Below are 27,993 nucleotides of genomic sequence, written 5' to 3'. Positions count from 1 at the left end.
CCCCCCTCCTTTTTTACAAATCTTCATTGTTTTTTTTTCTTTCTTTCTCAACTTTGTGGTGCTCCCTTTGGGCCTGGTGCCCTAAGCAAGTGCTTAATGACTAATACACCACTGCTTCCAGGCATACTGAAGTCCAGCCTTACAATCACACTCATGTCGGCCTACATGTCTTGAAGGACATGTCCACACTAGGAGCAATTACTCAATATCTCTTGCTTTGTTATGGGAAAGCAAGAGGACAAGGGAGGAGCCCTCTGCCTCTGCTTTTCAATCATAGCAATACTTCTCTGTGCTTGCCACATTGCATGATAGCCCTGCATGATGGTGAGAGCTCTGGTAGGATTCCTGCTCCTGCTTCTCAGCCAAGGACAACACTGTCTTGGGTGTGGTAAGTAGGAAAAACTGGATGGGCCATTTGGATATCTGGTTCCTTAGGTCCTTATTTCCTTTATTTCAAGAGGTGCTCTTAGAAAACAAAATACATTTTCTATACAAAAAATCTGCTGTGGTAACTTATGCTTCACTAGCTTCTTTATCAAAATCTTTGCATTCCTACTGTTAGCTGCCTGTATCCCACTTTTAAGGGGTGATAAACTTCAGGAATGTTAGCAGGTACTCAACATTAATTTCTTTGGAAGGGAGAACATAATCTCCTTCCATGATAAAAGAGTTTATTAATACAACTATATGGGTACATAGAATTTAATAACAGGTTTACTGTAACTGATCTTTATTTTACATCAGATTCTTAGGAAACCCTTATTGGCATACCATTTATTATCAAGTTTTTTATTATCTCTTCTCAATTCAGTACAGGTCTATGTACAACTATCTATACAACCAGATTCTTAGTGGGTAAGAAAAATGAGTTATCTCCACTATCATTGTCCAGGTTCAGTTTCTGGCAATGACTTGATTTATGAGTCATTGACAAGAAAATAATGGTTCTCAATTGTTCCTTAGTTGTGTCTTAAGACAGATTGCCTCAGGGGTAATTATACTAATTTCTCCATTCAGAGAAATGTTTTGGAAATAAATCCTCAAAAAGAATTCAGATTAATCAGTCCTCCAAAACTCATTGCTCACCTGGTCATTCATACAGCTCTGTCTTACGCAACACCATTTCCTTAATCTTTTGCTGAGACTCAGCAGCAATTCATAGAGACTAAAGTTTATCTCCATGCACTGAAAAACTTCCAAGTTCCTACAAATTGGATGATTAAAAGTTGGATTTTTAATACAGCAATTGGGTTAAGTGACTGAATTAGATTTTTCTCATACCAATTTTGTCAGTTTGAGTTGTCTCCATCTCCATATTCATCCTCATTCTAATCTACAGGGCACTGCACCTATTCTTGCTTAGATCCCAGTTAGGGAATATCAACTATTTTCCTACTTCTTGTATGCAGTATTGTTACATTTTTCCCATTTCTCCAAGAGATGAGACATGCTACTGATACAATGTTTTCTTACAAGTGCAATAGATATGTCAACTATTAATAAAATAACTATTAATTCCATTAGCCTTCATTCATAACACTCAAGAAACTTTAGCTATACAGTCCTATAGTAAACCACTTCTGATTTTAGTTTACTTTAGTTTACTTTATTGTCATTGTACCTCGTACAATGAAATTAAATACCATCTTCAGTGTACATTATGACTATGAAAATAAACACAAACACACATTCTTCACATTCTATACATTGAATTGAAAACCCCTGATATTGCAGTAGAATTCAGGAGAGCTACTGGCCTGGGATAGAAGCTGTTTTTCAGCCTATTTGTCCTTGTTTTTATTATCCTGTCCATCTGCCAGATGGTAATAGTTTTTAAAAAAAAGGGTGCCGAGGATGAGATGGACCTTTGAGAATGTTTTGAACTTTCTTAAGGCAGAACAATCCATAAAAGCCTGAGACTTCGCGAGTAAAAGGAATGATAATGGTTTGCTCAAAACTACACATCATTCGTGGCTGTAAAAAAGGTGATATTGGAGTTTCACAGCTCCTTCTTGGCATCAAATGAATGTAGCTTTTTATACCATGTAGTTGTTGGATAAAAAATGTTTTTAAAATTAATTTATTTCTATCCTGCCATGGTGGTGCAGTTGTTAGAATGCAGTATTATAGACTAACTCTGCTCACTGCCAGAAATTGGATCCTGACTGGCTCAAGGTTGATTCAGCATTTCATCCTTCTGAGGTTGGTAAAATGAGGACCCAGATGATTGGGGGCAATATGCAAACCCTGTAAACCACTTAGAGAGGTCTCTAAACACTATGGGGTGATATAAGTGGTATTGCTTCTTGCTACTTATTATTTTTACAAATAACTCAAGGCAGCAAAAATAACCAACACACCTTCTTCTTCCTATTTTCCTCACAAAAAAAGCCTGGTGAGGTGGGTTGGGCTAAAAGAGAGTGACTGGCCCAAAATCACCCAGTTGGCTTTCATGGTTAAGGTGTGAGACTTGAAAAATAAAGTAAAACGGTGCTCCATATTAGAATCCAAACAATATCTGCAGAATTACAGTAACTGTAAATATATACACAGTGCGGGTCCCTCATTTAGTAATCAGAGGAATTGTCCCAAAAGCTCCATTTAAGCTTTGACTCTTAAGGAAAAGCCCTTGATCCTCCAGAGAGGTAAGCTCAAGAAGAGTAGGATGCATTTCTGCAATTGAGGCCTGCCTTGATCACTCATTTCTGAAGAGCTTCTAGTACCTGCGTGGCATTGCTATAACAATTATTGTCACATTGAGTTTTTCCACATGGTTCTACATTAGTATTTTTTTTAAAAAAATTGAACAGCCTTATTTCTGAATGTAGGATCATTTATAGCAATAGTATGTTTTTAAGAGCACAGTTTTGGCATATACTGTGACATAACGGTGGTGGCGAAAGGCCTAGGAGATGCTCTGTTGCCATCTTCTATTTCTCTAGAGTAGCCTAGTAACATCCTATTTTTCCTGGGCAAGAAAGGTAGGAAGTTCACAACTTTCTCAACACAACTTTTCTTCCATGAAAATTATCACATTCTAGCCATTAACCTATGTGACTCAACAAATTCTTGCTAAGCAAGTGCCTGTTCTCTCACAGATGGTATGCAATATCTTGCCAAGTTACATAAGTAGCCTTCCTCCTGTTAACATGCAACCCACTGATTTTCCTGAAAGGATTCGTTCTTTCGCATCACCTTGCCAGACCTGTTTAGAGCCAGAGTTGAGGAAACTGAGATAAACAAAGGAAAGTCAACGGTGCTAGAAATGAAGTGACTATTTGAAGGTGAAAGGTTGGTAGGGAGGTTCCAGAGCTGTCCCAGCAGTTTATATAAAGGAAGACAAGCAGGTTTTCACCCTTGACTTCCAATATTCTGCCACATCAAGGAAGATTTGGTCTAAGAAAGGATATGCCCACATCTGAGCCCAAAATGTTCCTCTTGACTATTATCATGTGTGTGTTCTACGCAGTCACTAATGCAGCTTCCAGTTCTTCAGGAACTTGCTGTAAGTATTTCAAGTTAATCTTCCTCTTGCATTAGCCCTGCTTCTCCCTAACTTGATGAATAGCTTGACTGAAGGATAATATAGGAGTCAGTCAATAGCTTGACTGAAGGAGTCTTAGTCCAACACATTTGGAGATCTTCAAATGGGTGGGTCACGGTGATCAAGTAGGGGCAGGGTTTGCCCTATATTTAAGTGACAATAGGTCTCTTACACAGTCGAAAGCCTACCTCTGCAGTTATGTCCTTTCGAAGGCACATGTAACTGTTTCAAAGGCTATCACTGGGAGCCTCCATATGCTCACGCAGTGACATTACTTCACGACAGACTCACCAAAAGCGTCTGCACATAAGACAACTAGAATCAACTTTTGCAACTTTTTGAGCTTTGCCAAGAACATGATTGTTTTAACAATTTGAAAGGAAGTGCTTCATTTGCACTAACATACTGTGAAAAATGTCTCTTTGCACAACCCTAGATAATGTATGTAAACATTTCAAATACTTGTGTGCTGAATGAAATATTAATGCACAGAGGGTGTTTAGACTGGATCAACTTTCCTTCATGAAATAGTTTTGGAACTAAACTGTGAACTTGAGCCATCATGACTGCCAGTTTCTATTCTCCATACCTCATTAATGATGAAGCCAAAAAGCTATGCCCTACCTAAATCTTCTCATGTTTAATAAAAGCAACACAGGTGAGGAAGCTTTCTAATGATCCCATCTGATTGAACAGCAGAGCTAAAATTCCAAGCCAGCACATACATTAGCTTTCTGAATACACAAATAGTTTTCAATACAGATGCACAGAGTGTATTGACCTAGTCAATACACAGTGTCCACAAAATATGTATGATGTGAAAGGAAAACTGAAAATAAAACATGAATTTAAAAAGTATAGAAGCATAGAGCTGAATAATCACTTCCTACACGTAGAAAAATAAAGTAGTACAATGCAGAAATGGTTTATCTCCTTATGTGCTATTGATATCATCTGAAATGTAATAAATTTGTAGTGCAACCTTCCCTAACCTAGTAGCCTTCCAAATGTCTGTGTTCATATGATATGAATTGCACACCAATGAGTGCCAATGGGAAAGACAGGTCCCATTGTCCTTATATCAAAGAATATAAGAAGTGACTAAAGGAACTTGAGGAAGCAGCTGTTTAGAGATTATGTCCAGCAGCCTATCTAAGTCACCCCACCTGCTGATCTATTACTATAACTTCACTTGCTATCTGCCTGTTTTCATACATCACAGTAAGTCCATAGAAGACATAGAGAATAGGAAAGTACCCCATCAGAAAATGATATACAAAAGCTCAAAACTTAGTGCCAAGTGTCTCATTGAGCAAAAATGCTTCCTGTGTATTGAACTGGATTAATTTAGTTAACTTACTTGATCTGTATTCCTACTGAAAATAATAGCGCTTAAAGTTGTATGTACTCTATTCTTCCATTGATTTCAGTAAGTCAGTTCACCTTAAATAGAGCAAGAGAGAGATAGGTTTGATTGAGTTAACTGTGACAAAATCTTGCATGAAGGTATGTGGGATGGCAATTTTGGCTAGAATCCATTCAAAATATCCACATTCATAGCTAAAGATGAGGCCCAGAGAATTGTATATAGCCTCAATAAAAAAGGAAGTACAGAGAGAAACAAAAGTGAAAAAATCTTAAATGTACACAAATAATTAAACAGCTTTTTTTTTTTTTTGCTCACAGTGAGTGATAAAGTTCATGTGCAATGTTTTTTCCCCAAAAGCAGATAAATTCACATAGGTCTGGATATCTTTATGAATAACAAGTCTGCCTATGTGATAACAACTTGGTTGTATGGATCTTGCATGATATATACAAATTATTTGAAGTTATTCTTATTATAATTATAGAACTCATTAGTGAACAAAAAATGTTAGTGGGCAAAAAAAGGAGTAAGAGCCAGAGGTGGTATTCAGCAGGTTCTGACCAGTTCTGGAGAACCGGTAGCGGAAATTTTGAGTAGTTCGGAGAACCAGCAAATACCACCTCTGACTGGACCCCCCCCCCACACACACACATCTATTCACTACCTCCCGAATTCCAGCTGATCAGCTGGGTCTTCTTTTGTTGCCCTGCACAGGAGAACAGAGCTGGAAAGCAGGTTAGTGGGGTGGGAAGGGAATGGGATTTTGCAGTATTCTTCCCCTGCCACACCCACCAAGCCAAGCCACATCCATCAAATCACACCCACAGAACCAGTAGTAAAAAAATTGAATCCCACCACTAGTAAGAGCCCCAAGCTCTACCAATGCAGAAGAAAAATATAATAGAGACAATTTCTTTGACTGAACTCTACTTCTGTTGACAAGCTACATCAGAGTGCTCTAGGAACAGGTGCTGCTCTTGGTAAACCTCTTTGGTCTTTGTTCCAGATGTCCCAAGTGATCGGCAATGGTTAGTTAGAGGCCTCCAGACTCAACTGGAAAATTGGGCCAGTCTGCAGAGTACACCTGATCCCAGTGTCCTGATTGCTTTGAACTTGGCTGAAGACCACAACCTTAGTGTGATAACACAGTTGGTGAGGCAGATAAAAGAAACAGCTGGAACAGGTATGATGTTGAAATGAGAAGTTTTTACATAAATGACTGTATTGTTTCTATAACCACTTTGAATCAGTTCATATCTTTATTTTGTTACATTTGTAAAGAGGGAAACATGGAAATTGTCAATGTATAAGAGCTCATGAATTGGAATAGACATGGTAACAGGTCAGCCAATGGGAACTGTTTGGTGACTAAGAAACAGCACCTGTTGTCAGCCAGAGTTGGAGACTGGGGTAGTTTAGGATTACTGGTCTGTATATAAGAGTTAGTTTGTCCTTGGATCTTTGCTTCTGTGTTTATATTGCTTCTGTGATTATGACTTCTGGATTCTTCTGTTTCTGACTTCTGCCACATGGTATTGTATGCATGCATCAAGCGTCTTCTATAAATGAATCCTGCTGAATTATTTACTTGTGTGCTGGTTGGATTGCTGCAAACTCTAACAGAAATAGTTTTCCATGTGTCACTTTTGAAAACTGTGGGTAACTCGTTAAGCCAAACAGATAATGAAAAATACCATGAAGCTTTATGATTTATTTTGTTTTTACAAGTACCTCCTAGGTTTGACTATGACATATCTCCCAAGCTTAATTAAAACTTAAGTAAGTCCAATTCTATTTCTAGAATGGCCACTGTTTCTTGGTAATATAATAGGTAGCACATGACAAGTAGTCCTCAAGTTATAACAGGTCACTTATTGGTGGTTCAAAGTTATGACACCAGCCCACAAAGTATTTATGGTACAGTCCCGAAATTACAAATGTTGCAGCACTGCGGCAGTCCTTCATCCTTACGACCAACCACAGAGGCACTGCAATATTCCCCCTACCTATTTTGCCCCCAAAGGACTTACTAGTCATTGGATTGCTATCGTATCCCACTGGGAGAATGGAAGCCTTTGGGGGTGAGATTTTATGCTCCTTCAGGTCTCTGTCCTCTGCACCAAAAGCTTTTGCAAGGGGACGGAAGCCTTCAGTGGCACAATCTTACACTCCTCCAGGTCTTCAAATCCTTTGCAAAAGCTTTTGGTGCAGAGGATGGAAGCCTGGAGGAGCATGAGATCACACTCCTTCAGACTCACCAAGGCTTCCCGATGTTCCAAAAGTGGATCTGGTGTCCTGTGCATGCAACCTTGGTGAGACAGCCAAACTGAGCAGGGTGCACTCATCCCACTCTGCCTCTGCAAAGAAACCTCACTGCTGTGCAAACCCCACAAGAGGAGAGGAGATAGATAGCTCATTTGATGAGTGAGAAGGAGCAGTCAGTCTGTTCTGGAACTCTGGACATCTTTGAAAGGTGAGTCTCCACAGGTCCAGTGCCTGTGGAGACCCAGCGGGGAAGACAGGGTGGGGGAAGCAACTATGGGGACCCCAGGGGATTATAAGTGGAGCACGAGGTGGGAGGAGGCCTTGGGTGTCTGGAAGCAGGTCCCCCATGGTCTTCCCCACCTTGAAATATCTTGTGCGCACTTAATCTGTGCATTTGATGAACAAATGCATTGGGGAAAGCAGGGAAGGGTCACATTCATTTAATGTGATCCAATTAACAAATCCTCAGATTGCGAATGTAATTGGCAGGCTCTATTACATTCGTAACTCAAGGATTATCTGTACAAGGCAAAGTTTTCATTATGATCATAGGTCCACACTTGGCAAACTTGGCTAAATATTTCCCACAATTTCATGAATAGGTCAAAACAGGTTTGTTTGTTTTTTAATTGTTGATCACCTATATTACAAGAATCTCATCCAACTGGCTGCATTCCCTTGAGAACCAGCAGATAAGCCTTCACAAGTCTGATTCCAGTTATTGTATAACTCTAATTTTAAAGCAACTCTCCCAAATGTTTTGGGCTGCAGTCTAGACTTCCAGCCGGGATGCGAAAGGGTTCTTTATTGCTTTCGAAGCATTGCTTACTCAATCTTTGTCCTCTCTTATCCCTTCTTGCAGAGATGACCTCTGGCAAAGTGGCCCTTTATGTTCTAGCTCTTCGGTCCGCCTGTCAGAATCCTGCTGATGTCACCACGCCAGAAAAACATGTCAACCTGGTCCAAGTCCTTGAGGAGAAAACAAAGGAAGAGATTGAGCATATCCGTAAGGAGACAAATGGGCATTAGATTCCTGCCTTTCATTCAGATAACAAAAAAGGAATGATTAATGCATGGCTCCTTGACTGTCTGTGCTCTCCCCCATCATCGCCTTCAAGGATGGTATTCAGTTGAATTGAAATGCCCAATTCATAGTCTATTAGAATTGCTCTCTTAGCCATGTTAGCAGTGCCTGTTCTTTGTCTCAGTTGCGAGTAACCTTTTCTTTTTTACATTTGAAAGATTGGTACAACTTAAAATGTTTGTACATCTTTTCCCCAGATAACGCAATCACTTTTCTCCCTATTTCACAATGCAGATGACAGCTGAATCAATCTGCTGGTGGTAGAATACCAATCCTGCTATTAATTCTGATCCCTATTTTGCATTCTTACTTTCCTATTCTTTTAGGACTTTTATAACAGCTGCAAAATTGATCCAGAGTGGTGATGATGATTGAGAATGGCTTTGTATCATGCATTTATTTAGTCAAAACTTTTATATAGCCACCCATCATAAACCAAATTCTGCACAGCTGTCCACAAAAATACCTACAATAAAAATATTAAAACCAAAAGACCTGCTACTATAGCTAAACTTTCCCATGCAGCACATTTTCTGCCAATCAACATTGTACATGAAAACAGCAAAATCTTTGTGAGATCTCTGAAAGGTGAAGTTGCACCGATGAACTTATGGGGAAGATTTGTTTCAGTTCAGGCTGAAAACATGTTCTGTGCAAGATAGAACAGAACTCATAAAGTACAAAATCTAGTTTAGCATATCTGATATTCATCTCTGCATCCTAAATTTCCGTACAAGTATTCCTTGACATATGACCATAATTGAAACTAGAATTTCCATTAATAAGCAAGATAGTTGCTAAGTGAGTCATGCCTGATTTTACAACCTTTTTTGCCATGGCTGCTAAGCAAATTACTGCAGTTGTTATGTGACTCATGTAAACATTAAGGTAATCTGATTTCCCCCATTGACTGTGCTTCTCAAAAGCTGGCTGGGAAGGTTGCAAATAGCAATCACGTGACCCCAGGACTCTGCCACTATTGTAAATGCATATTGGTAGCCAAAGCCATGAATTTGGATCACATGACTGTATAGATGCTATGACAGTCATAAATGTGAAGACCAGTCATCACTTTATTCAATAGCATTGTAATTTTGAACAGTTGCCAAACAAATGATTTTAAGTTGAAGACTATCCATATTGTGGGTAGGTAGTATTATAAATTATGCCTAGGAGAGGTTTATAGCTCTTTTGAGATATTCTCCCTATAGCATTATAAACTCTCATGCAGCGGGAGAATGGACTTCATTTTCTGCCCTTTCTCTTCATTTCCCCTGCATTTGAATCTAACTTGGCTTCCAAGTTAGAGGGGAAGATCTGCAGCTACGAACCCAACCATCCCATGCACTAGGTTAATGGAGATCTTCCAGATGAGTAGACTTCAGTTTTGATGCCAGCTGGGGAATTTGGAAATTGATTTGGAACAGATCTGGAAAATGCTAGTTGATAAAAGATTATTTTTTTGTGATTTAGAATCCTGCACCATTATGGTTATCAATTCCATGGGGATCCCACAGAAGTACAGCTGGTTTGTGATTTCAGATCACTCCTTCTTCAATATTACTGTTTTCCATTTCTGCCTCATTTTGAATTCAACCTCCAGTTATAGACGGAGGGTAGATATCTTCTGTGACCACACAGGAAGTAACTGATAAACATGCTTACTTTTCAGATACTACTGGGACTCCCAAGACAACCTACTACCAATTGGCTCTAGATACTTTGGCTCTGTGTGTAGAAAAAAGTCCAGAATTAGAAAATCCTGCCACCACCCTGGCTAAGGCAGCCCTGAATAACAGTTTCCACTTCGATGGTCGTTTCTCTGTAGGTAAGATAATGCTTCACAGAGATACAAACACATGTATGATTTTGAATATTATTTTAAATTACCTTTTTATTCTGAGCTTCCTAGTACCTCAGGATAGCACTTTCAATGTTACCCGGTAATGATCCTGGCAAACAGGCTGGACCTTGTAATAAACGGCCTTTTCCAATTTGGCCTGCTAATCTCAGATATCTGCTATTGCCCAGCACTTTTATACCAAAGAGAACCATGACTCTTCCTAGATTGGCAAATATTCATGACTTTCTCCTCACTGCTCAATCCCTTGTCTGATGTAATTCACAGATACTGCTGCTGTAGCAAATCTGGGACTCTTCTGTGTGTATGAAGGAAAGATCTCACCTCAACAGAGCAAAATTACAGGAACTGTTACAGCAGCCTTAACCCACATCACAAAGCAAATCCTTAATGAACAGCAGTCTAATGGCCTCCTTGGAAATGTCTATAGCACTGGCCTTGCAATGCAGGTACATCTGACCTTTTATTTGGGAGGGATGAAAACCCAGCAATCTGGTCTTTATCCCTTTGAATTTACTGAGCATCTCTCTTTCTTCTCTCTCTCTCACTCAACAATTTCCAGGCTCTCAGTGTTACTTCTGAGTTCTACTCTGCTAATGCATGGAATTGCCCAAAGACCCTGAATGAAGTGCTGAGTAAGATCACCGAGGGAGCCTTTAGCACTCCAGCTGCTGCTTCTCAGATCCTACCTTCTCTGGTGGACAAAACATATTTGGATGTCAGGGGTCTCACCTGCAGCTCCGAAACTGGTAAGGCAGCTTCTTCAGTGGAAAGAAACTCTTCTGGCACTTCCCTTGTTCTCTCAAGGAGAAAAAACAGCAGGTTTGGCTAGTGAGATAGTCATGAGTTCTGTATTATAGGTTCACATCAGTGGTGGGATTTAAATTTTTTTACTACCGGTTCTGTGGGCGTGGTTTGGTGGGTGTGGCAGGGGGAGGATATGGTAAAATCTCCAGTCAGAGATGGTATTTCTTTTTTAAAAAAAATAAATTTTATTGAATTTACAGTTTAAAAACTTATCAACAGTACATTTACAGAATAGAAAAAATGGCTAAAGGGAAAGAAAGAAAACACCCAGCCTAACAAACCGGATAGGGGCCGGTTGGGGGGGGGAAGAAAGAATATAGAGGGAGAAGGGGGAAGGGTGGGGGAAGGGGAATAGAGTAAGAAAGTACATTAAAAGCAAACAATATCTTTTTGTGACAGTCTGTAAGGATCATTTCTCTTCGTCATATCCGATCTACTCCTCTTTTCCATTATGTTTAAGTTACTCTATATCATTTACACAATTTGTCTCTGTATAAGCCAATTATACCAAGAATCCCAGTTGTTGTAAAATGTTGAGGACTCTTTGTTTTTTAGAGCTATAGTTAGTTTATCCATTTCAGCACACTCACATATTTTCTGAATGACCATTTGCTCTGTAGGTGTAGGAGGTGATTTCCAACATTGAGCAAACGCTAATCTAGCCACAGTTAGAATATGGATTATTATATATTTTGTCTTCTTGGATAGATATCTATCAGAGATCCCTAGCAGGAAGAACTCTGGTTTATAGTCTATTTGTTCTTTAGTTATCTCCTCCAACTATTTTCTGATTTTTTGCCAAAATTTTTGGGTAGTTTTACAAGACCACCACATGTGGAAAAAAGTTCCTTTAGTGCTTTTACATTTCCAACACCTTGAACTCATGTTAGGGTTCATCTTCGCCAACCTCGAAGTGGGTAAGTGCCATCTATATAACATTTTATATATATTTTCTTTGTACGCTGCCGATTTCGTAATCTTGATGTTTCTATTCCAAATCTTTTCCCATTCTGTTAATGTAATGCTTCTTCCAATATTCCTGCTCCACGCTATCATGTTCCCTTTCACTATCTCTTGCTCTAATTCTACCTCCAATAAGTATTTATAAAATTTAGAAATATTCTTTTTATTTGATCCTAATAAGATTTTATCTAAATATTGTAATTTGCTATTGATTCCAAACTCTTTGATATCTTGTTTGTATCTGCTATGGATTTGTATGTATAACCATTGGTCAATTTTAAATCCCTGTTCCTGTAAATCCTGTTGAGTTCTTAATTTTCCTAGAGGGTCTAATAAATCTTTATATTTAATCATTTTCATTATATCCAAATTGTTGGGATGTATCATTGCCTCCATTGTTGAAAGCCAAATCGGAATTTTTAAATAGTGTTTTTTGCATATTTTTTTCCAGTTGGTTAATAATGAATCTCTAATAAGGTGTCTATGAAAGTACAACTGTTTAGTTTCCCCCACTTCCCATAAAAATGCATGCCACCTGTTGTGTCCCTGACAGATTCTGTTATGTCTTTGGAACTGGTTGGAGTCCCCAACCAGGTCCGCTGTTTGAGCGGGAACACCAGCCGCTCCCATTGGTTGGCTCCGTTTGACAGTCGGCTATAAAAGCCGGCTGTCGAGCAGAGCCAGCCCGGAGAAGTCGCCCTCTGGGCTGCCAGCCCAGCCAGGGCAGCCGCGGCAACCTGTTATGCTCCAATAAAGAGATGTTAGCCTTCAGCTCTGTGTCTGCCTTGTGTGTCCTCCGGCTACATAACACTGGCGACGAGGATGGGATCGCACAAAGGAGAGGCAACCGGACGGAATCAGCTGAGCTAGCCACTGAGAGCGAAATCACAGGCGCTGAAGCCGCAGCCGCCGGCGCTCACAAAGAGCGCGAAATCCAAAAAGCCTCTGTGGCTTGAACTAGTCACTGAGAGCGAAGTCACAGGCGCTGAAGCCACAGCCGCCGGCGCCCACAAAGAGCGCGAAATCCAAAAGCCTCTGTAGCTTGAGCTGAAGTCACTAAGAGCGAAGCCACGGGCGCTGAAGCTGCAGCCGCCGGCGCTCACAAGGAGCGCGAATTCAAAAAGCCTCTGTAGCTTGAGCTGAAGTCACTAAGGAGCGAAGCCACAGGCGCTGAAGCCGCAGCCGCCGGCGCTCACAAGGAGCGCGAATTCAAAAAGCCTCTGTAGCTTAAGAGCTGTAGTCACTAGAGCGAAGTCACGGGCTCTGGAGCCACAGCCGCTGGCGCTCACAAAGAGCGCGAAGTTCGAAAGCCTCCTCAGCCGAGGAGACAGACGCCGCCTGACAGGCGCAGCCGCAAAACGCTCTTCTCAGAGCGCGATTTTCAAGTCACAACTACTGAGGTGACAGGCACTACTGCTGGCACTACTGGGAGCACGAAGCCCAGAACCTCCATTGCTGAGGAGAAAACGCCCCCGCCAGGCACTGCCGCTGGCGCTACCGAGAGCACGACGCTCAAAGCCTCCATTACCGAGGAGAAAACGCCCCGCCAGGCATTGCCGCTGGCGCTACCGAGAGCACGACTCTCAGAACCTCCATTGCTGAGGAGAAAAGCCCCCTGCCAGGCACGCCGCTGGCGCTACCGAGAGCACGAAGCTCGAAGCCTCCATTGCTGAGGAGAAAACGCCCCCCACCAGGCACTGCCGCTGGCACTACTGAGAGTGCGAAGTTCAAAGCCTCCTCGCTGAGGAGACGAACGCCGCCCACAGGCGCCACTGCCGCCATTTCCAAAAGCCGCCGAAACGAGCCAGTCTACCTGTCAAACCTTGAGGAACCGATCTGCTGAAGGCAGAGACGAGCCGGTCTACCTCCTGAAGAGCCAATCTATCTGCCGAGGGCAGAGACGAGCCGGTCTACCTTTTGAAGAGCCGATCTATCTACCCGAAGGCAGAGACTAGTCGGTCTACTTCCTGAAGAGCCGATCTATCTGCCGAAGGCAGAGACGAGCCAGTCTACCTCCTGAAGAGCCGACCTATCTGCTGAAGGCCGAGACGGGCCAGCTACCAGTCAAGCCCAGAGAGCCCAATCTATTCAGCAGCCATCGACAACGATCCCCAGCCAAAAGAGCCTGGTTTACCTGTCAAACCCAGCGAGCCCGATCTACCAAGCAGCCGTCGACAACGATCCCCAACCAAAAGGGCCGGTCTACCAGCCAAACCCCGAGAGCCTGGCCCGCCCCCGTCGAGTTCCCTGCAGGGCCCGATCTACCTTGCCGACGACGGGAGCCCCCTGCAGGTTCCGGCCTACTCAGCCAACGCCTAGAGCCGGTCTACCAACAAAACGCATGGGCTCCCGACCGAACGGCCCGGTCTGCCTTGTCGAACCGCGAGGGCCATGGTCTACCCCGACAAGCATTCTCTGCAGGGCCCGATCTACCACGCTAACGACGAGGGCTCCCTGCGGATTCCGGTCTACCCCGACAAGGGTTCCCTGCAGGGCCCGATCTACCACGGCGGCGGCGAGACCCCCTGCAAGGCCCAGCCTGCCCGGCCGAGTTCCCTGCAGGGCCCGATCTACCATGCCAGCGACGTGAGCTCCATGCAGGGCCCGGCCTACCGAGCCAACGCCGAACGTTCCCTGAAAGGCCCCGATCAACTCGATAGACACTGAGCACTCCTCAGCCGGACCCGGTCTACCGGCAAAGGACTCTACCCCAGCTGAGGATCCCCTGGGACTGGGGGTCTATTTGCAGGTCTACCTTATCCCTAGCCAGGGGGAAGGGGTGTGTCCCTGCCTAACTACAGCCCCCAGTCTGGTCCGCGTTATCCCCTGGGACTAGGAGCCGATTTGCAGGTCTGCCATGTCCCTAACTAGGGGGAAGGGGTGTTGTGTCCCTGACAGATTCTGTTATGTCTTTGGAACTGGTTGGAGTCCCCAACCAGGTCCGCTGTTTGAGCGGGAACACCAGCGCTCCCATTGGTTGGCTCCGTTTGACAGTCGGCTATAAAAGCCAGCTGTCAAGCAGAGCCAGCCCGGAGAAGTCGCCCTCTGGGCTGCCAGCCCAGCCAGGGCAGCCGCGGCAACCTGTTATGCTCCAATAAAGAGATGTTAGCCTTCAGCTCTGTGTCTGCCTCGTGTGTCCTCCGGCTACATAACACCACCCTCTCTGAAGATCGTGCCCTTCTAAAGCTAAGGTTCTTTTATTAAGTAAATTTACCCAGTCTTTTATCCATAATAAGATGGCTGCCAAATTCCCAATTTGGGAGCGCTAGCCCCCCTCTATTTTTTGTGTCTTGTAAGGCCTTAATATTGATCCTAGCTTTTTTCCCTTGCCAAATAAATTTAAGTGTTAACCTATTTACATATTCAAAAATTTTTTTGGGTAATTTAATTGGAATTGTCTGGAATAAATAAAGAAATTTTGGTAGAATGTTCATTTTGATCGTGGCAATCCTGCCCAGTAGGGAAAGCTGCAGCTTATTCCAGGATTCTAGGTCTTTCTTAATTTGTTGTAGTAGTTTATCGTAATTATTCTCTTTAATCGATTTACTTTGTGGTGTTAACCATATGCCTAAGTATTTGACCTTTTTTGTTGCCTGTATCCCTATGATTTTTTCTAATTCTTTCCTCTGATTCTCTGTTAGATTTTTGGTCATTAGTTTTGTCTTATTTCTGTTAATCTTTAATCCTGCTACTGAACCAAACTGTTCTAATTCTTTTATTAGATTATGTCCTTTTTCCATGGGTTCCTCTAAGAAGAAAACCATGTCATCTGCGAATGCCTGTAGTTTATATTCCTCTGCTTTAACCCTTACTCCTTTGATTTCAGAATTTTGTCTTATCCGCGTTAACAGTGATTCTAAAGCAAATATAAATAGGAGGGGTGAGAGAGGACAACCCTGTCTGATGCCCTTTTCAATGTTTATTGGGCCTGTTTGTTCACCGTTAATTAGTATGTTAGCCTGTTGGGTGTTATAAATTGTTGTGATAATGTCCTCGAATTTGGTGCCCAGATTCATGTTATAGATTTTTTGGGTTAAAAAGTGCCAATGTAGATTATCAAATGCTTTCTCAGCATCTAAAAACATGAGTGCAAATTGTTTCTCCAAATGAACTACATAATATTCTAAGACGTCAATAACGGTTCTTAGATTATTTTTGATTTGGCGGGACGGAAGGAAACCATTTTGATCTTCATGAATGTATAAATTTAAAACTTGTTTTACTCTATTCACTATAATAGAAGTAAATAATTTATAATCAGTGTTTAAAAGCGAAATTGGTCGATAGTTGTTGATATATCTGGCATCAATGTCCTCCTTCGGAATTAGTGAGATCAACGCCACCCCCTCCATGAGTCTGGCATCTTGGCTACCAAAAGTACTTCAGTAAACACTTCTAGCATCAGTGGCCCTACTAACTCTATTATAGCTTTATACAATTCTACTGGAATCCCATCTGGACCAGGGGATTTGTTATTACTTTGATTCTCCATTGCAGATTTCAACTCAGACCATGTAATATCCTTATTTAATAATTCTTTCTCTCCTTCCCCTATTGTTTTATCATTTGTATTTTCCAGATAAGTTCTTATTTTGTCTTCATTGATTTCTTCCTTTTTATATAATCTTTGAAAGTAGTTTAATATGATATCTTTTTTCTTCTCAATCTCATGTTGTGGTATGTGTTGTGTCCCTGCCTAACCACAGTCCCCAGCCTGGGCTGCCATGTCCCTAGCTAAGGGGGAAGGCGTGTTGTGTCCCTGCCTAACCACAGTCCCCAGCCTGGGCTGAAATGTCCCTAGCTAAGGGGGAAGGGGTGTGTCCCTGCCTAACCACAGTCCCCAGTCTGGGCTGCCATGTCCTAGCTAAGGGGAAAGGGGTGTGTCCCTGCCTAACCACAGTCCCCAGTCTGGGCTGCCATGTCCCTAGCTAAGGGGGAAGGGGTGTTATGTCCCTGTCAGTTTCCGTTATGTCTTTGGAACTGGTTGGGGTCCCCAACCAGGTCCGCTGTTTGAGTGGGAACACCAGCCGTTCCCATTGGTTGGCTCCGTTTGACAGTCGGCTATAAAAGCCGGCTGTTGAGCAGAGCCAGCCAAGCAGAGAGCGGACCAACGGAGCAGCGCTCGCAAGAGTTCTCGCCCTCCGGGCTGCCTGCCTGGCCAGGGCAATTCTCGCCCTCCGGGCTGCCTGCCCAGCCAGGGCAGCTCTCGCCCTCCGGACTGCCTGCCCAGCCAGGGCAGCTCTCGCCCTCCGGACTGCCTGCCCAGCCAGGGCAGCTCTCGCTCTCCAGGCTGCCTGCCCAGCCAGGGCAGCCCTCACCCTCCGGACTGCCTGCCCAGCCAGGGCAGCTCTCGCTCTCCGGGCTGCCTGCCCAGCCAGGGCAGCCGCGGCAACTTGTTATGCTTCAATAAATCGATGTTAGCCTTCAGCTCTGTGTCTGCCTCCTGTGTCCTCCCGACTACACAACACTGGCGACGAGGGTGGGATCGCACAAAGGAGAGGCAACCGGACTGAATCAGCAGAGCTAGTCACCGAGAGCGAAATCACGGGCACTGAAGCCGCAGCCGCCGGCGCTCACGAGGAGCGCGAATTCAAAAGCCTCTGTAGCTTGAGCTGCGATCACTAAAAGCGAAGCCACGGGCGCTGGAGCCGCAGCCACCGGCGCTCACAAGGAGCACGACATTCAAAAGAGCTGAAGCCACGGGCATTGAATCGTAGCCGCCCCACTCACAGAGAGCTCGAGCTCAAACCGCTGCGATCTGAGCTGAAAGTCACAGCGCTGAAAGCCTCAGCCGCCTCGCTCGCAGAAGAGCGCGAAATTCGAATTGCTGTCAGTTACGGCGCTGTAGCCACAGCCGCCAAACGCTCGCAGAGAGCACGAAAATACAAACTGCCTTCACGAAGGCTGAAATCACTGAAGCTAGTACGGTGCTGCTGGCGCCACCAAGAGCGTGAAGCTCGAAGCCTCCGTTTGCTGAGGAGAAAACGCCTTCCCCGCTGGGCGCTGCCGCCGGCGCTACTGAGAGCACAACGCTCAAGCCTCCGTTTGCTGAGGAGAAGAAACGCCCCCGCCAGGCATTGCCGCTGGCGCTACCGAGAGCAAGACGCTCAGAACCTCCATTTGCTGAGGAGAAAAGGCCCCCGCCAGGCACTGCCACTGGCACTACTGAGAGTGCGAAGTTCAAAGCCTCCCCGCTGAGGAGACAAATGCCGCCCACAGGCACGACTGCCGCCATTTCCAAAAGCCGCCGAGACGAGCCGGTCTACCTGTCAAACCTCGAGGAACCGATCTACCTGCTGAAGGCAGAGACGAGCCGGTCTATCTCCTGAAGAGCCGATCTATCTGCCGAAGGCAGAGATGAGCCGGCCTACCCCTGAGAGCCGACCTAGCTGCTGAAGGCCGAGACGGGCCAACTACCAGTCAAGCCCAGCGAACCCGATCTACCAAGCAGCCATCCAACGGGCCTGGTCTACCTGTCAAATCCAGAGAGCCTGATCTACTCAGCGGCCGCCGGCAACGATCCCCAGCCAAAAGGGCCTGGTCTACCCGTCAAATCCAGAGAGCCCGATCTACCTAGCAACCGTCGACAACAGCTACGTTAAGCCCAGAGAGCCCGATCTACTCAGCAACTGTCGACAGCGATTCCCCAGCCTACAGGGCCCGGTTTACCGGTCAAACCCCAAGAGCCTGGTCAACCCGCCAAGAGTTCCCTGAAGGCCCCGGTCTACCTCACCAACGACGACGAGTTCCCTGCAGGGCCCGAGCTACCTCACCGACACCAAGAGCTCCCTGCCGGCTCCGGTCTATCTAGTCAAGAGCTCCTTGCAGGACCCGATCTACTTTGCCGACGACCGAGAGCTTCCTGCCGGTGCCGGTCTACCAAGCCTAGAAGTTCCTGCAGGACCAGATCTACCTCGCCGACGGCGTGAGTCCCATGCAGGGCCCGGTCTACCGAGTCAACGCCGAACGTTCCCTGAAAGGCCCCGATCAACTCAAGAGACACTGAGCGCTCCTCAGCCGGGCCCGGTCTACCGGCGAAGGACTCTACCCCAGCTGGGATCCCCTGGGACTGGAGGTCTATTTGCAAGTCTACTTGCAGGTCTAATTACAGGTCTACCTTGTCCCTGGCCAGGGGGAAGGGGTGTGTCCCTGCCTAACCACAGTCCCCAGTCTGGTCTACCCCAGCTGGGATCCCCTGGGACTGGAGGTCTATTTGCAAGTCTACTTGCAGGTCTAATTACAGGTCTACCTTGTCCCTGGCCAGGGGGAAGGGGTGTGTCCCTGCCTAACCACAGTCCCCAGTCTGGTCTGCCATGTCCCTAGCTAAGGGGGAAGGGGTGTTGTGTCCCTGTCAGTTTCCGTTATGTCTTTGGAACTGGTTGGGGTCCCCAACCAGGTCTGCTGTTTGAGCGGGAACACCAGCCGTTCCCATTGGTTGGCTCCATTTGACAGTCGGCTATAAAAGCTGGCTGTCGAGCAGAGCCAGCCAAGCAGAGAGCGGACCAACGGAGCAGCGCTCGCAAGAGTTCTCGCCCTCCGGGCTGCCTGCCCGGCCAGGGCAGTTCTCGCCCTCCAGGCTGCCTGCCCAGCCAGGGCAGCTCTCGCTCTCCGGGCTGCCTGCCCAGCCAGGGCAGCCGCGGCAACTTGTTATGCTTCAATAAATCGATGTTAGCCTTCAGCTCCGTGTCTGCCTCCTGTGTCCTCCCGACTACACAACAGTATGCCTTTCTCATCCATTAGTTGCTGTATCAGTCTCTTTTCTTTTTCTTTTTTAAGTTTATGAGATAACCATCTTCCTGGCTTGTTAGCATGCTCAAAGTAGGTTTGTTTGGACCTTCTCAAACTAACTTCTATTTTATCTTGTTCAGTTAAATTCAGCTTATGTTTGGCTAATATTAACTGGTTTTGTATTCCTTGATTCTTAGGGGGTTTTTGTAATTGTATTTCTAAGTCTTTGATTTGTTGTTGTAATTCGTTTTGTCGGGCATAAGCTCTCTTATTTCTCATAGCATTATAGGAAATTGTTGTACCTCTTATAATTGCTTTCATTGTATCCCAAATATTCTGTTTTGAAGTTGTTTCATTATTATTTTATTTTAGGAAATAGTTTGGCTCCTCTTTCAACTTATTGGTATACTCTTCTTCATTTACTAATTGGGTATTTAGCGTCCATATTTTTTTTATTCCTCTCCTGTCTCTCCAACTTAGCTGTATTGGGTTATGGTCGGCCCACTCATGGGTAGAATTTTAATTTCTTTTATTTCATTAGCCAATTCCAAATCCTTCCAAGCCATATTTATTCTAGTCCAAGTTTTATGTGGATTAGAATAGTATGTAAATTGTTTCTCTTCCAGGTTCTGTTCCCTCCATAAATTTTTTTAATGTAACTCTTTCGTCATTTCCTTACATGCCATAGAAAATTCTCTTTTCCCCTTCTTATTTTTTTCCATATTACTATGGTCTTTTTGGTAGTTTGCAATGGAGTTAAAATCACCAATCAAGCAGATGTTCCTTTTTTCAAAGCCTATTATTTTTTGGTGGAGGTGTTTGAAAAATTTCCCTTGGTCTTCATTTGGGGCATAGATTGCTACAAGTAAAAATGTGATATGGTTTATCCAAATTTGTATAACCAGAGTTCTTCCTTCAGGATCCGACCAAGTTAATTCTGCCTTTACATCTTGTTTTACATAAATTGCAATTCCTTTTTTCTTGTGTTTATCGGCTGGTGCCGTAAAGAGTTTCCCTAATTTCGGACAAATTAGATGTCTTTCATCATTTTTCAAAATGTGTGTTTCTTGAAGACATATTGTATCAGTGTTTTGTCAAATAAGTTTTGAAAATATCCTTTTACTTTTTGATATTGAGTTTAAACCATTTATATTGATGGAGAGCAACTTCTTCCCCTCCACCATTTATCTATGTCTGTTTAGATTTTTGCCTAGTAATGATTCGATTCTCTTCTTGTTGTTGTTGTGGGATTTGCTCATCTCTCCCAGGTTGTGGTTTATCACTTCCTGAATTTGGGGAAAGTTGTTCCTTTTGGGTTCTGTGATGATAGTGGTCCTCCTGTGGTCTCCTTTTAAGTTCTTCTTTAGTGTATTGACCATCCATATCCATGAGCTGTTGGTAAAAGTCTTGGGCCTGTTCTATTGATTCTATTTTGATTTTCCTCTCTTTCCACGTAATTAACATCCCTTCCGGGATTAGCCATTTAAATTGGATTCCTTCTTTATTTAAATCATTGGCTAGAAATTTATAATCTTGTCTTATAGTCCTCACTTACTTTGGAATTTGTTTTAAAATCGTAATTTCTCTACCTTTATACGATATTGTTTCCTCCCTAGACATTTTCAAAATTAAATCTCTCACACATCTCCTAGAGAAGTGTATGTGGATTTCTCTTGGACAGTTATTGCATCTAGCATAGCTTGTGCTAACCCTATATACCTCATCAAACTCTTTAATTAAGTCATCTTTTCCTTTTCCTAACCATTCAGCCAATATTTCTGCCATCAAATGTTCCAATTCTTCGTTTTTTGCTTCGGCCACATTTTGGAACCTTAAATACGCCATTGCTTTGTCCATTTCGAGATGAACCAGTGAGTCTTCCATTTCTCTAAGTACATTTTTAAATTCCTCATCCATCCTTTCAAAGTTAGTCTCCATGCGTGTTGTTCTACTCTCTATATCTTTTATTTTAACTTCATTTTTCTCCATGGCCTGCTGTAGGGACCCTATCTTTCCCTCCACCTTCGATATATCTGCTTTCATTTCAGCCTTCAGTTTCCCCATCTCATCTTTCAGTTTGCTTATGTCTGCTCTAGTTTCATTATGATTTTTGATCATCATTTCTTGCATTTTAGATATAGCTTCCTGCAAGGATAATAAGGAACTTTGTATATTAATGTTGGGGACATTAGGCTGCTTTTCCCCATTAGGGACTCCTCGATAGTTTTTTGAGTTGTTGGTGGGGTGGGTGTCAACGTAGTCAATAGGGTCGGAGTAGCCTTCCTTCCTGTTTTTAGGGCCATAGTTGTCGTGGATGCCATCTCTCTAAGTATTTGTTTTTGTTGATGCACAATTTTAGATATATTATCCCAAATCACCATTCAGTGTTTGGGTCCTGTATTTAAGAGTCTATTCTCATATTTCAATTAAATATCTCGCTCAACAATCTTTTCCCCTATATTATAAATAGGTATCTACTACAATATTCTAGTCTATATAATAAGAAAATTGGTCAACAATAGTACATCAATTAACACTTTAAGGAATTAATCTTAAATATCTTAAGTAGTCTAAATAGTTTATAAATAGTTTATATCAACAGAGTTTTTCCCTCTTTACTATTAATACTTAAATCAGTAATCACTTAACTCTATAAGGATAATATGCCCCCCTCTTTCTTTCTTTTTTTTCCCAAATAAATAAGATTATGTAAGCTATTTAGAAAATACAATAGGGAGGCAGGGGACAAGATAATGAGAGGAAAGGTAAGAGAGAGATTACCTCAACTTCAGAAAATCAACAAACAAAAAGCAAGGGATTCATCTTAAAGAGAAAATAGTGCCAAAATAGTGATATTAAGTAGTACCACGTAATAAAAGAAGCAAGTTGGGTAAGTTAATAAACCATCTTCCAGCTAGAAGGTTCTTTTCAGCATTCCAATCAGCAAATGGTATAATGTGCTGACTAATCTTCAGTCCCAAAACCGTCTTTCCCAGCCTTCTGTTTGTCTCTGCCTAGTTCCTCTTGCTTCTTCTTCTTTCTTTCCCTTGCCACTTTTAATTCAACATACAAATCTTCCACAGTCCAATGCAATACTCAAGTCTGTCCTCTCCATGGTATTAAATAGATGTAATAGTCGTGTTGTACTCAAATCTGAGGATTCATAAGACTCGATCGATACCAGAATTCTTTCGCCTCCGTCGCTTCCCTTTTCTCAAGTAATGTCAAAAAGAAAAGACACTTCCGGTTTGTCGGCTTCGGTGACAGCAGGGATTCGCTTTCTCTGCGATCCCTGCTGTGCTAGCTGCCTTGGTGCCTCTGATCCTGACGGATTTGGAGGCTAAGGCTGCCCTGTTGGGGCAGCTGAAGAAAGGGGGGATCCGGACAGGGGTTGAGGGGTATTGCAACCCCCCCAGCCAGCAATAACCCCCTTCTCTCAAGATGGTGGAGAGGCGGTCTTTATGGCCACCATAAAGAAGCCGGCAACTGGATAAAGAATGCGCAGGAGGAAGAAGAAGGAGTTTTAAAACGAAAGTTTTTTCTTGGTTGAACTGGGACCTTAAGGACATATTTAACACCTGGGAAAGTATTGGCTTGGACACTACAATGTTCCCGATTGATGTTTTCAGCTGCGAAGAAAAGTGACGAAAAGGGGAAGTTACTCTCCCTCCCTTATGGAATTAACAAATGGTCAAGGGAAACCAGCCTTTTGATAGAAGGTAAAACCTAAACTCCTTTGTTATAAGTGGGAAGGGAGAGGCTTGGGAAAAAATTTTTTTTACTCTAAGACTTCGTTGGAGGAGATGCCTTGAAGATAAAGAGAATAGAAATTAATTCTAAAAAAGATTTAAAGCACAGATTGGATGTTTTTTCTTTCCCTAATTTGACTTTACCCCTAGAAGAGAAATTGTAAAAAGAAGAAGCTAGTACTCTGCCTGGACTGTTTGATGACTGTGGATTTTGGGACTTTTAGGAACTGTTTTAAGTTTGAAAATAACTGATTGGCTTAATAATAAAAAGAGGATACAGAAAGAGAAGAAGAAACAGTTCAAAATGGCTCTATCTCTTGATGAACTAAAAAAACAATATTTAAAAATAAGGAAAGAAGGCAAAGATGTTATGGGAGAAGCCCTTTGTTTCCTAGATATGGCGCTTGTCATGTGTCAGCAAATTAAACAACAGCTGGAAGAAGCCGAGGAAGAAGAAGCCATTTTTAATGAACTAAACGGTGTGACTAAGAAAGAAAGAAGAAAGAGAGGAGCGAAAAGGAAGGACTTAAGAAATAAAAAAATATTTATGAAAGAGAAAAAGAAGATGCAAAAACAACAGAATGCTAGAAAGCAAAAGGAAAGAGGAATGCAACAGAAAGGGGAAACCAAGAAGGCAGAGGTTTGGAGAGGAGTGGGTAAAAAGTTTAGGCGGGCTAAGAAGGAAAGGGGGAAAAAAGTTACAAAGGTATAAAACAAGATGGAGAAAAGAAATTTTTTTTTAGGGATAATGGGTAAAGTATGGGTTTTTTTTTTAAAAAAAGGGGATTCTGCAAAATACACATGATATTGTAATAGTGGTATTTGTATTATAAGTAGATAATCAGAATTTTTTAAGATCTAATAAAAAACTAAAATATTAAGGTATAACTTTAAAATGTTTAATAATGAATGATATTAAGTTTTAATAAAATACTAAAGGGAATGTTTAAAATATTAGTTTAAATATAGAGTTTAATGGATTAATGTGCTGACTGTTATGGATTTATTATTGTAGTATTGGTTTCTGAAATAGTAGAATGTACTAAGCAGAATCTGATTGGGATTTAGGTGTTATTTTAAATTTTAATTTAGGGGAATGATAGAAAGGCATCATACTCTGATTAGTGATTCCAGGGGAAACTATTCTTTTTTAAACTGGAAATGAGACAGATGTAAATGGAGAAATGGACAAAAGATATAAAAATATTTTTCTTTAAAGCAAGATTAAATATATAAAACAGAATTAAGATGAGGCAAAAGTGGAGAGGAGTTATATAATAGATATAGAATGGTAAACAAGATAGGTAATGGTATATAAGAAGAGCATGAATTCAATTGAAGTCCATACAAAAAGAGGTAATCTGGGGCCAAGTTACTTTCTAGAAGAAAGTTTTATGTTTTTATGTTTACGTCTTATGTGTGTGTGTTTAATTAAGAATTAAATAATAAAATCTCAGAGGAAGACTAGATGAGAATAATTATAAACAAGCCAGAGGAAAATATAAATGTGATGATTGAATAGCAGATAAATTAGAAAGGAAATATGATTGAATAATGATTAAAGAGAAACAATGTGGAATTTGGTAAAGGGAATTTACGTGTTTATATGGAAATGGGATAAATTATAAGTACGTGATATAAAACAATATGTTACCTGCCTTGTAAAGATTTACAATGGAAAGAGGTTTTATGTTCTTAATGTTTAATGATGTTTTGTTTTGTTTGTTTGTTTGTAAAATCAATAAAACTTGTTTAAAAAAGAAAGAAAAGAAAAGACCCGAAAGTCAGATGAAGCCCCTCACAAATTCCGGACCTCTGATCTCCTGGTTTTAACAGTCTTCCTCTTTCCCTGGAGCTTCTCTTTCACAGGCTGAAATCTGCACTTTCACTCTTGTGCTTAAGCTTTTCCGCTCTCCCTTATAGCCCTTTCATTTTTTCCCAGCCACTTTTCTGGCTGCTTTCTGTCCGACTTCTAAAAGTGCTGATCACAACCAGGAAAGAAGATTTTACGCCGCTATCATTCTTTTATCATTCTGCTCTCTTCAGTTTTCAAAGATTCCAAATTATATAACAGTTTTTCAATTCCTGTTACTCTCGACCTCGCAGGCTGTTACTGCTTTGCTTATTCACCTAAGTGGTAGACCGGACTTGAAGCCGCCATAGAATGACAGCTTACTCTTCCACGCCAGGCTCGGGAGCTTTCTTCTTCGCTGTTGGGGGGTTGCCTTCCCCACTCTACTGCTCGAGGTTCTCCACGTTGACATGAACCTCTCCGGGGTTCGTGTATCCCTGGGGGGGTCGCTCCTGGCGCCAGAAAAGGTGTTTGAAGACCGCAAGAGTCTTCTTCACCTCCTTTCACCCCTGTCCTGCCACCGGAAGTCCCAGAGGTGGTATTTCCCGGTTCTCTGAACTATTCAAAATTTCCATTACTGGTTCTCTCCAGAACAGGTCAGAACCTGCTGAATACCACCTCTGGTCCACATTCCCCATCACTACGCGTACAGTTTTGCTGTTATTGATTATCTTGGAGACACCGGAATTATGCTGAAAGAAAGGAAATGATGGAGGCTGGAGATGAAAATAAGGGGACAGAGTTATGCCATTTAGTGTCCAATGACATTGGGAATAATCACACAATCCACAAAGTGATGTTACCAAAGTTATGCTACTTTCACATAGCTTGATTCTAACTGGCATTTAATTCCCGAATCCTCCTCCCCGCCCACCAAAAAGCGTGTTGTGGGGCTGAGGATTGTCTATTTTTGAATGATCCATTTAATTCACTGTTATGGATTTGCAACTTTTGCTGAATGGATCGCCCATAGTGATGAAAATCAACTGCAGCTGCTAGCAATAGTCACATTTTAAGCATCTTCAGATGGATGCCAATTTGTGCTTCCAAGTCTCAGCTCATGTTATTGGCTATCCCTTATCAAAACTGTTCAGGCCTAGGATTGGCATTGGATGCTAAGGGTGTAATGAGTTATTTCACCTGCCTTCTCTTCTGTTTCTTTGCAGTAACAGTGCATTATACTATAATCAATAAGCTAACACAACCTTATTTTGAGTATTCCACAACTGTGAAAGTGCCAAAGGGTTCTGTACTGCTTGCTGTCTTGGAAGCAGCTAAACAACTTAATGCAAGTGAATTCAGGTAAATAGACTCCTGGTAGATTCATTATAGATTCTAAATATTTTCACCTATAATATGCCTGATCTTTTTTTCATTCAGTTTTTCTTATTTTATTAATTTTTGAAATTAATTTGCTTTTAAGATTTCTTGTGCATGTATTTGAATTTAAATTACTATGATATAATTCACCATTTTCGTATTCATCCTTCCTTCTTGTTACATTTTAATGAATTTGGCATCTTGCAGCTTTCAAACAGAGGAGACTTCTTGGGGCCCCATGGTCACCTCTATCAATGGCCTCCAAGGCAGCACCAATAAAAAGACTTACTGGCAGTTCCTCAGTGGCAAAACACCCCTTGAACAAGGTACATTTTCTTGAGAAGGAGGAAAGTGCTGAAAGATACAACATAGTTCCTCCAGATATTTGCGGCCTTAATCACATATCTTAATTATGATTAACTTATTAATGAATATGCAGCCATAGGACAATAATAATCAACAAGCCCAAAATAATAGTTTGATGCCTGTTAAGATGGCATAGTCTTCAAGTTGAGCTCAACTCCTCATTATTTTATAGATATATCTAGGTAGTTTTTTTCAGTGAAACACTGAAATTATGTGTCTTTGTCCTCTCCTGGAATAAGCTTTCAACTTCTCGGTCTATACTACAGTACTGGCATGACCTAGAAATAGCCTAACCAGAAACTAATCAACTTTGTCTCTACTTAACTTTTGACCCCAGACAAGATTTCCAAGGGCTGCAATTAATTGAGAGCTTACTCAAATGCACAATTCCCAAAGGGCAAGGTGTACAGAGGACATAAATATACAGATTTTACCTATTTAGTGCACTTGGAAATGTGAATATAGAATTTGTTTTCTACTCTCTAAAGCAGCTCTATCTTTTGGGGGCTTAAATGGCAGCTGCAGCTTAGGCATCCTTTGCGGGGGAAGTTCAGGGCAATTGAGCCTTCATGACTCAAATCCTACGTTTGCATCTAGTATCAGGAAGCAACTATGAAAGAGTGGAGTTGTATTGTGATATTACTGTATGCATACTATTTTTCATCATCATGAGTGGCTGTGGCCAGGTATGCAAGGCAGCAGAGTATCTGCATATATCTAATGTAATACTGGTTTTCAAACATCTACACATATTAAGACTTACAATTATCTCTAATGTATGGAGTATGATTTACTTTTCAACATCATGTTTTTTATCTTTGCAGGTGTTGGCAGCTACAAACCAAAAGATAATGAGGAAATTGTGGCCATCTTCAGTAGATACTAAACTATTACCTATAATAAAGAAGTGGGGTTCAAGTCTATATCAGTAAAGTATTGATTTCTTTCACATTCACAAAGTAAATCATTTTTGCTAGGCAAACGTAGGTTACAAGACAGTATAGCACTAATAAAAACTTCTATTTTGGAAAGAAACCTGCCAATGTTTTTAATCAGATGTTGCTATCTGCTGCTATGTATATTCA

At 42.2% G+C, this 27,993-nt stretch overlaps 2 protein-coding genes across 4 annotated transcripts in view; one reads left to right on the top strand and one right to left on the bottom strand.

The window, feature by feature from the left end:
- Positions 1-8,138, bottom strand: part of LOC113450204 (zona pellucida sperm-binding protein 3-like) — a 31,193-nt gene extending 23,055 nt beyond the window's left edge. Inside the window, exon 1 of one of the 2 annotated variants that reach the window (XM_087920769.1) lies at positions 8,008-8,138. The gene's annotated coding sequence lies outside the window, so the exon portion shown is untranslated. Of the gene's footprint in view, positions 1-4,904; positions 4,983-8,007 lie in introns of those variants that run through there. The other variant, XM_087920770.1, reaches the window with a different exon arrangement.
- LOC113450194 (transcobalamin-1-like) lies at positions 233-27,831 on the top strand. Of its 2 annotated transcripts, none has more exons than XM_087920772.1 (9): positions 233-388; positions 5,920-6,096; positions 8,041-8,184; positions 9,935-10,090; positions 10,391-10,572; positions 10,686-10,872; positions 26,389-26,524; positions 26,750-26,868; positions 27,733-27,831. In XM_087920772.1, the coding sequence occupies exons 1-9, from the start codon at positions 319-321 to the stop codon at positions 27,792-27,794; spliced, it is 1,233 nt and encodes a 410-aa protein (XP_087776898.1). In that variant the 5' UTR covers positions 233-318; the 3' UTR covers positions 27,795-27,831. The 2 variants fall into 2 exon arrangements, with proteins under 2 accessions (XP_087776898.1, XP_026577137.1); XM_026721352.2 differs by lacking the exon at positions 233-388 and adding an exon at positions 3,286-3,505.
- The last annotated feature ends 162 nt before the right edge of the window (positions 27,832-27,993 follow it).

Source organism: Pseudonaja textilis, chromosome 1, assembly GCF_049901715.1.
Source record: "Pseudonaja textilis isolate UNSWEBS1 chromosome 1, rPseTex1.2, whole genome shotgun sequence".
In the NCBI taxonomy this organism is placed as follows: domain Eukaryota; kingdom Metazoa; phylum Chordata; class Lepidosauria; order Squamata; family Elapidae; genus Pseudonaja; species Pseudonaja textilis.
This window is presented reverse-complemented; position numbering and strand designations above follow the sequence as displayed.

Bases quoted from the DNA above. Each gene is read 5' to 3' on its own strand.
- LOC113450194 (XM_026721352.2), top strand. From the start codon at position 3,409: ATGCCCACATCTGAGCCCAAAATGTTCCTCTTGACTATTATCATGTGT. The intron at 8,185-9,934 runs GTAAGGAGACAA...CTTACTTTTCAG, and splicing joins GGAAGAGATTGAGCATATCC to ATACTACTGGGACTCCCAAG. The intron at 10,091-10,390 runs GTAAGATAATGC...TGTAATTCACAG, and splicing joins CGATGGTCGTTTCTCTGTAG to ATACTGCTGCTGTAGCAAAT.